The sequence below is a fragment of the Papio anubis genome, chromosome 13 (assembly GCF_008728515.1).
Source record: "Papio anubis isolate 15944 chromosome 13, Panubis1.0, whole genome shotgun sequence".
In the NCBI taxonomy this organism is placed as follows: domain Eukaryota; kingdom Metazoa; phylum Chordata; class Mammalia; order Primates; family Cercopithecidae; genus Papio; species Papio anubis.
In genome coordinates this window covers 6,135,185-6,144,448 of record NC_044988.1, presented here as the reverse complement: position 1 = coordinate 6,144,448, position 9,264 = coordinate 6,135,185, and the positions used below count along the sequence as shown (strand labels likewise).

General features: G+C 50.8%; 1 protein-coding gene across 4 annotated transcripts in view; it reads right to left on the bottom strand.

Moving 5' to 3' along the window:
• Positions 1–2,487: 2,487 nt before the first annotated feature.
• Positions 2,488–9,264, bottom strand: part of ROR2 (receptor tyrosine kinase like orphan receptor 2) — a 219,391-nt gene continuing 212,614 nt past the window's right edge. For 2 of the 4 annotated variants that reach the window (XM_021927681.2, XM_031654050.1), the window contains exons 8-9: positions 6,275–6,477; positions 2,488–4,991 (exon numbers count right to left, since the gene is read on the bottom strand). In XM_021927681.2, the coding sequence (XP_021783373.1) occupies positions 3,549–4,991; positions 6,275–6,477 (1,646 nt within the window). In that variant the 3' untranslated portion in view covers positions 2,488–3,548. Of the gene's footprint in view, positions 4,992–6,182; positions 6,478–9,264 lie in introns of those variants that run through there. The other 2 variants (XR_002517701.2, XM_021927682.2) reach the window with 2 other exon arrangements.

Genomic DNA, 9,264 nt, shown 5'->3' with positions numbered 1-9,264 from the left:
TGGCCGTGGCGAGGAGAGGGTCAGAGATCTACTTTGAAGCACGCTGACTTTGACACAACCCCCTTTTCAAAGTTCATCTCAGAAAGGATGTTAGATGTTCCCCTAGGAAACACATAAAACCAATGCCTGTGCAAGATTTGTTTCAAACATCAGATCACAAACTGTCCAAAAATAGCTATCGGTGTGGAACTGTGAGGTCAAACTAAACCTGAATTGAGTGTTTAAACATGTTGGGAGAACCAAGGGATTTTCCTGAGTCAGCTGGAAGCTCTTGTATACTGCAGTAGTCAGCCATGCACCCTAAATCAACAGAGAAAAATGTGTCCAGTGCTCTGACAGACTGTTGCAACAATGATGATCAAAAAATATACGGAGTGCAAAGGCATTTGTGAGTTCATACTGGCTGGATCAAAAATCACGTTTAAGTGACTTAATAGCTGTAAAAACTTGCCTGTTGTGTGGGTATGAACAAGGACAGGCACGTTACTAGTGATTTATCTGAATCGTGCGTCTCAGCTCTAGAGTCAATTGTTCCGGAACATCCCAACTAAGTCGCTATTGATCAATTGCAGGAACTTTAAACACTCAGTAATCTTACGATGCATCAAGGTTTTACTTAATAATGGTAACACACAGAGATGTTCAAAATCCCCCAAGCCAAAATCTTCCCCCACTCTGCAAAAATAAACCTCCCAACGTTTTTCTGCAGAGTCTCTGCAGCACTGTCAGTTGCCGGGGGGCTAATTCTGGCAGGGCAGGGTGATGGTCAACTGACTGCTTGTGGAGAAAGCAGCCACAGGGGGGTATTTCCCATTTTTCACTCTCAGGTCTTCATGCAACAGTTAAGCCATCAGGTGTACCAAATTCGAGATAAAGGAAGTTCCTCTTTCAGCTCAGTGGAAATGAGAAGTAACTCCATTTCACCGCGAGCTTCTTTACTTTTCAATCCAGACCCCACTGGCCGGGAGAGGTGCTCCAAATCCTTACTCTTGTCACATTTCTTGCTCCTGCTGGGAAGGGAGGTCCATCCTGACTTTTTAGGATGCACATTAGAACTCTGTACTTGTTTATTTGTGTGTGGGTGAATCTATCCGTGAGCAGCGCTATGCACAAGCCAGGGGAGGACAGCGATGGGGTCAGGACGTGATCCCCCAAAAAGTGGCACCTGGCATTTGAGGAAGCCACAGAAACAGGAAGGTCTCTCTGAACTTCTCCCACCCTTCTCCTCCCAGACAGGCCGTAAAACGCTCATTCCAGAGGTGCCCTCCCTCTGCCAGGAGAAGGGAAGCTCCTTATCTCTGAAGATATAGGGACAAAGAAAAGAATCTGAACAAACAAGCCGGCAAACAAGCCCCCGCCCCGGTCTATGGCCATTGGTCACATCCCTTTGTCCAATCACACTTCTGCGTGCCTGTCCACTCCACCAAACTTGGTACGGAAATACCCAGGCTTCCCTGCTTCTTTGGGTCGCTTGAGGCTTTTCTCTTATTAAGCTGTCTTTTGTTATAGGGGCCTCAGCCATGAGCCTTGCAGTGGGTAAGAAAAAGATGTTACCACGGGTGCGATGGCTCATGCCTGTAATCCCAGCACTTTGGGAGGCCAAGGCGGGTGGATCACGAGGTCAAGAGATCGAGACCATCCTGGCCAATGTGGTGAAACCCATCTGTACTAAAAATACAAAAATTAGCCGGGCATGGTGGCGCATGCCTGTAGTCCCAGCTACTTGGGAGGCTGAGGCAAGAGAATCGCTTGAACCCGGGAGGTGGAGGTTACAGTGAGCTAAGATCGTGCCACTGCACTCCAGCCTGGCAACACAGCGAGACTCTGTCTTAAAAAAAAAAAAAAAAAAAAAAGAAAAGAGAAAGATTTCTCCCCTATGACAAGATTTCAGGTCGACATGGTCCGTTTGATGACCTACTATGTGGGATCTACTCCAAGTGAGGGGACTTGTTACACCCGAGTCTCTGCATCCTCTCTCCACACCAGTTATACTGGAAGCTCTGAAGCCACTTCTCCCCAGGTGACCCTGTAACAGCTGTGCTCTGACCCAGGTGTACCTTGGACCAGCCAACTGCACTGGAGATGGAGCAGGGGATGCAGGAAGCCTGTGAAGGAGGCCCATTCTCTTTCACCCCCTCCCTTGAACTCAGCCCTGCTCCAGGGCCCCCAGAAGTGCCAGGCTCCAGGTTTAAAACTCTCAGGGGCTCTGGGACCTCAGGAGGGGACAAGTTTAAAACCAAAGACCATCTTCACACCATCTGCAATTAACTAATCCACATTCGAGACCTTAACAGAGAGAAGCCACGGACTAGTTCCATCATTTATCTGCCAAGGGATACCCCCATTAGCTTGGGGCTCCTGGCTCGGGGCAAACCTCCCAAACCCACAGAAAGGGCTCAGCCCGAATCATCACCATTCAGCATCTCCATCGTCCAGCACTGCCTCCCGCTGCCTCGCGTCCTGACAGCCTGCAAGAGAGTCAACCAAATGCTTTGTTTCACTTTATTGGATACACCAGGTGTGGGATTTACAAATGGGACCAACGATGTGTGCGGGGCACAGACGGCTGCCTGTGGGTCTGTGTGTAACAGGGGCTCTAAAATGAATGGACCTCCTGTGCACGTGGTACAAAGACAAGCAAACCAAGACCAGCTGAATCCCAACACGGGTAACGTAAACAGTTAAATTACTAAAATCATTATCTTAGGATCAAAATACTTCAATGAAAATGGCATATTAAAAACATATAAATTACATTTAAGGTCTGTACATGATTCTTAAAAAAAAATAACAATACTGTGTTCTGTACAATATTGCTTCTTCTGAACATTCCAAACCCAAGAAACACTTTCCCTTGAATTCCCAAAAAGTGGGCAAAATACACATGCAGTATAATTAAAACCATTTCACCAAACACAAAGCTGTCCATTTCTTCGAAGGCACACGTTTTGTTGTATCTCAGGAACTCCCATTTCAGGAGCCCCTTGTCTTCCGACCCCAACAGGCAGCAGAAGGCAGCCTCGGTTCCAACGAATCTTTGGCTGCTAAAGGGAGAATATTCTCGGCAGGGAGGCAGCAGAAATGGAGCCCCTTCATCCTCAAAGCAACAGACCAGATGGCTTGTCGGGAACCTCAAGACCGAGGTGCCCCCTCGCTGCCTTTTGCAGGCCCTTATTCCCAACGTTCCGAAATATTCGCTCCATATACGACACGGAGTGAAGTTGCCCCCTATTTTCTTGAAAGGCATTTGCTGCTCACTACCAGTCTACCACCAGAATCCATAGGCAGCCCTGGGGGTGACCATGTGTCCTGCTCCTCAGGATGCCGTGCTACCAGGCCCCCTGCCTGGCTTGGGTGCTCCTAGGCAGGACAGCTGTCTGTGTCAGAGGACAGAGAGGAGCAGGGCTCCACCTCACCCTGTCTGTGAACAAGCCCGCTGGCCGGCGGGCTCTCGTGATTGCTGGGTATGGTGTCTTCTCAAAGGCGACTGAGGTCCCCGTGGGGTCTCCGCGGGGTTTCCGTCCCCGAACCCTGGGCCCTGGTGCCACTCAAGCTTCCAGCTGGACTTGGGCTTCGTCCACCTGCAGAGTGTCACTGTCCCCCAGCAGCTCAGTCTCTGGGACAGAGCCTTCCTCCTCCTCTGCTTCCTGCACGGGGCTCTGTGCCCCGTCTTCTGGGGCGTTCTGTGCGTCCTCGGTGCCCTCTGAGAGCAGGGCTGCCCTGTCCGCCACGGACGTGTTGGAGGGGGCCGTGGTGACGTAGCCTGTGCTGGTGGAGCCGCTGCCGCTGTGGTGTGAGCTGGGCTTGGGGACCATCTGAGGAGGTACCTGCTGCGGGGCCATCTGCATTGGGATCTGCACTGGGTAGAAATTGGGCAGGTAGGCCCCATAGGCCGGCACCGGCTGGTAGCCATTGACAGGGATGTAGAGCTGCGGCGGGGGCACCATGGGTCTGATCTGACCCTTCATGGGGATGAACTGGGGCTGTGGGAAGGGCGGGGCCTTCTGCTTGGGCCCCACGTAGCGGGCGTTGCTCACATTGCTCACTGGGCTGGTGCTCAGGGAGCTGGTCTGCGTGGTGTTGCTGGCCCCCGAGGTCTGCGCCGAGCTGTTGTAGTTGGAAAGGTTGCCCCAGGCTCGGAGCCGGCTGTGGATGTCCTTGAAGCGGGGCCGCCGGCTGGGGAACTCGTTCCAGCACTCGATCATGAGGGCGTACACCCAGGCGGGACAGTCGTCCGGGCAGGGCAGCACCTGCCGGTTCCGGATCATCTCCACCACGTCCTGGTTGGAGTACCCGCAGTAAGGCTGCAGGCCGTAGCTGAAGACCTCCCACAGGACCACGCCATAGGACCAGATGTCCGAGTCGATGGAGAACTTGCCATACATGATGGCCTCCGGGGCCATCCAGCGGATGGGCAGCAGCGAGTTCCCCAGCAGCTTATAGTAATCGGCGGCATACACCTCTCGGAAGAGGCCCAAGTCTGAGATCCTCACGTTCAGCTTGTCGTACACCAGCACGTTGCGGGTGGCCAGGTCCTTGTGAACCACGTGGTGGCTGGAGAGGTACTCCATCCCTGCCGCGATCTGTGCCACCAGGTGCACAAAGTCGGGGGGCTCCAGGGCGGACTTCACCGTGCGGTCGTCGTCCGTGCTGCCCACGTCCGAGTGCGGCGAGCGCATGACCAGGAATTCGTGGAGGTCGCCGTGCGAACAGTAGCTGAAGATCATGCTCAGGGGCTGGTCCTTGGTCACCACGCCCAGCAGGCAGACGATGTTGGGGTGTTGCAGCCGTGCTCGCAGCATGGCCTCGTGCCGGAACTCCTCCCGCAGGGGCCCCTCTGCTTTGTCCTTCAGTGTTTTGATGGCCACGGCCTGGGTCTGCTCCCCCGGGGCGGGGCCAAACAGGTGGCCCTTGTAGACTTTCCCGAACCGGTCCTCTCCCAGCTCCTCCATGAACCTCACTGCAGACAGGCTGATCTCTTTGAGTTTGGCCTGTCAAGAAGAAAAGCCCCACGTGAAACACCACTGTCACCGCAGCCCTGAAGGGAGGTGCAGAGCAGCCGGGAGGAGTGGAGTCCCCGTGCGGCCACGACTGGGGGGACCTTGCAGGAGACCCTCTGGTTTCACCCACCCAGCCTTGGCCTGCCCACCCACAGCTCTCTGCTTCACCTTAAATACGGCTCTGATGCCAAGGTTGCTTCCTGTCTGCAATGTTCAACAGATCCCAACCAGGCTACACATAAGGTCCCTCCAAAATCCAGCTAGGACACACTGCAGACTTCCTTCCCACTTGTGCATGTGTGGACACACCCACACACCCCCCCTACAGCCAGGCCCAGGCACCAGCTGTCCTGGGGCAGCCCCGGACATACCCCACCAGGTCCCCTCCAATGCCGAGTTGTTCTACAGAGCTCTGTTAAACATGTTCTTGGAAGGAGTACCCCACAAGTGATAGGAGCCCTGAGAACCCTCATCTCTCTCAGTCTCTGTGACGCCAGCTCCTCCTGTGTGGCCAGCCCTCATCCTCCCCAGAGGTTCCTGGGCCACCATGCAAGCCCCAGGGCTCTGTGCTCGCCTCGCTGGCCAGCCCCTGCCCACAGCAAACCCTCACTGACTCTGGGGCTGAAGAGCCAAGTGCATCAGCTCCCTCCTGGCCACCTTGAAGAGCCCCTGCAAAGCTGGCTGAGAATGATGTTCCCTGCGGCTTTGCAATGAGTGTAAACACCCTTGTACAACACAAGCTGGAGAGGCTGCAGCACACGTTCTCTTCTGTTGTGTTTCAGTGCCCCACTCCCATCTAAGGCTGCTCTGGGATGAGGGGTGGCCTTTTAGTGGTAACCTGTCTGCCTACTCCCATTTAAGAGCTCTTCTTCTATCCTTCCCTGTAACAAAACAAAGCAAAACCAACCCAACCCAAAAGTGACAAGAAAAATTATGGGGGGCCACTGGAGCCCTCTTTTTCTTGTGTGTCTTCTGGGCAGAGCTGAGGCACCTGGACAGTGAGGATGCTCGTTGGGGCCCACAGGGGCAGCATGGTCCAGGCAAAGGGAAGCCCATGAACTCTGGGGCAGTGAATTCCCAACACACCTGCCATTTATTTTCTAAAACACACATGTCCTGATCTAGTTTACAGAAAAAAAATGGCAAAATGAAGCAGAGTTTAAAATAATTATGTGTTATGTATCAAGTAAATTAAGACAGTTAATGTCGGGGGAACAACCCCTGAGGATTAAGCCTGGCAGAGCCACCCAGGTAGAATACGTAAGCACGGAGACCTGTTTGTGCTGGTTAATGAGGGGCATTTCCATGTCTTGGCTGGGCGAGGCCATCAGCTGTCGCCGCTGCGGTGTGGACGCAGATGCCTTCTGCTTATTCCGGCACATGCAGACCAAGAAGAAAAGGCAAGCGATGACCAGTGGAATTGCGATGCTGGGGACCAAGATGTACAGAATCCCCATCTTGCTGCTGTCTCGAGGACCTGTGAATAATAAGGCTTTCGTGATTTTTCAGAAAACATCCCTTTTCAACTGTCAGTTCTCTACCAACCCACCCTCCACCTCCAGCCAAAACCTTCACACGCACGTGGGTCATCACCTAAGTTACACAACGGGGTGAAAGGGCACAGCACACCTTAAAAAACGTGATGCACCAAAAAACGCACACCCGGCTGCATCCTGGGGAAACAAAACCCAAAAGTGCCCAACCTGGAAACAAGCGGGAATACGCAGCGTAAGAAGTACACGAATTCTAATGATCTCAATATTAATAATGACCACATCCGCTTTCTGTTCCTGAGGTTTGAAAACCATCGGAGATAGGTGCTCTGCCCAATTTCACTTTTATCAAGGCCTCCCCAGCTACTGACGAGTTGATGACATTCACTGGAGATCCTTGTCCAAGGTGAGTGAAATTTGGTACTGGGATTAGACACGATCCTTTTCCTCATTCAACATTTTAATGTTTTCTTCACATTTTTAATTAATGATGACAGATTCTTTTGGGATAATAATTAAACATGCACTAGATTTAATAGAGCACCAGTAGTCCATGCACTTGACCTAGTACAATATCCAACAGGGACATAAGAATTCTTAGAAGGCACGGGGTACCAACAGTCAAGGCTACCAGCTACCGTCCCTGCATTTTTTTGTCACAGGGAAAAGTAACTCTTTGTCTCCCTCTACAGGATTTACAGAAAAGTACAGGGGGCACACCAGGCAGGCAGAGGTGACCTCAGGTTTTGAACAGGCCTCCCGGCAGGACTGGCTCCTCCCAGGCTGTGTGGCCCCCAAACACCCCGCACATCAAAGCAGTTGAATGTAAGGCAAAGTGGTGCCATTTCAGGAGGCTGACCCTGAGCCTGGTGGAAGGTGAGTTCTCTAGGGAGCCACTTTCCCACATCCCTGGAAAACCACGGTGTTCTGTTTTCTCCTTAACCCTGCCAATAACTGTATCACTCAGAGGGCCCCATTGCCGGGGGCAAAGCGCTCCTCATCTGGAAGCAAACAAGTGATTTCTGGTCAATGTGATGCCTAAAAGAGCTAACTCAATCCTAAAAGTGAACATGCTATTACCACCTTAGGAAAAAAGCACCTTGTCCCAAACCCAGCCTTGCCCCACCCCTGCTCCCCAAAATAAGATGAAATCATGTAAAACCACAAACAAAACTTTCTTCTGGCCCCACCTAGCAGCTTCCCCTCTGAATGGGTTCCAAGGCAGGTGTCCCAGAAATCTTACAGGCACCGGGGATGCCGATTCTTTCTTTCTTACTAGGGTTTGGTTCATTTTTCATTATTAAGGTTGGCAGGAGAGTCCAGGCCTCTCTCAGGTCAAGACCAGAGGTGTGAGCTCACACCAACACCATCACCTGCTTTTATTCTCTACTTAACGTTACCAACACGACTCATGCTTACTGGGAAAAATTGTGGTATTATAGAAATCTGGCCTTTCAAAAGATCGTATTTCTAACAGCCTTCTTTCCTGAAGACTATAAATGGTTAAGTTTCGTGTTCTCCGAACTTTGCATATATTTTAGGTTAAACCACATGGAACAACCGATATTCAACTATTCTGACATATAGACACAGTAGTTTTATATGGTTTTCTTAATTCGAATGTTGAATGAGCTTTATTTTATTTATTTTTGAGACAGAGTGTTTATTTTTGAGACGGAGTCTCGCTCTGTTTCCAGGCTGGCGTGCAGTTGTGGGATCTCAGCTCACTGCAACCTCTGCCCCCGCAGGTTCAAGTGATTCTCCTGCCTCAGCCACCCGAGTAGCTGGGATTATAGGTGCCCGCCACCATGCCTGGCTAATTTTTGTATGTTTAGTAGAGACCAGGTTTCACCCCATTGGCCAGGCTGATCTTGAACTCCTGACCTCAGATGATCCGCCTGCCTTGGTCTCCCGAAGTGCTGGGATTACAGGCGTGAGCCACCACACCCGGCCTACATGAACTTCATTTTAAGTAGAGTCATATCATCCGTATTTTCCTGCTCCTGGTTTTTCGGCAGAATAAAATCTCTTGGACAGCAGCTCATGTTGCAGCAGATAGACGTGCGTGTTCTCCCACAGCTGCATGCCACTCCACGGAACGGGCGTCTCCAACTGCCCCATCCAGCCCTACTGATAAACAGTCTGTTTTGTGTTTAGCTCTCACAAGTGATTCTGCAATAAATATCCTTCCATTTATGCCCTGTAAGTACAAACCTGCAATACAAGATTCTAATAACTGGCCCAAAATCATACATTTTTTTCATGTTTTGATTTATTTTTAATTAGAAAAGTAATTCCTACTCACTGTAAAAAAAAAAAAAAAAAAAAAAAAAAAAGTCTTATATTTGAACACTTTTGTAGGTCTGGGGAAATCACTGCTAAAAGTTTGATATCCATCTTTCCAAAACCTCATAAAAGTCAGGAGCCTGTGTGTGCTCATACACACACTCCCACTCATTTTTTTTTTTTGCCAGAAACAAAACAATGAGCAAAAAAGCACCTCTACCACAGCTCTGTCCTACAACCTGCTTTTGTTCCTTACAGGGCACAGGGCCATCCTTCATTGCAGGAAACCTTTAAGGTCTAGCGTGCTCCAGAGTGCCTAGACCGCAATTTGAATGACTGATAATTTCATTCTTAAAATTTGTTCTCCCATAATGAACACATTCTTGAAGATTTGTGTCTGATCTGCTGAGCCAGAGGCAATGCCAAATCTGGAGCTGCTGAATCACACGTCAGGAAGGTCATCAGTGCCAGTGTTTACTTCCTGC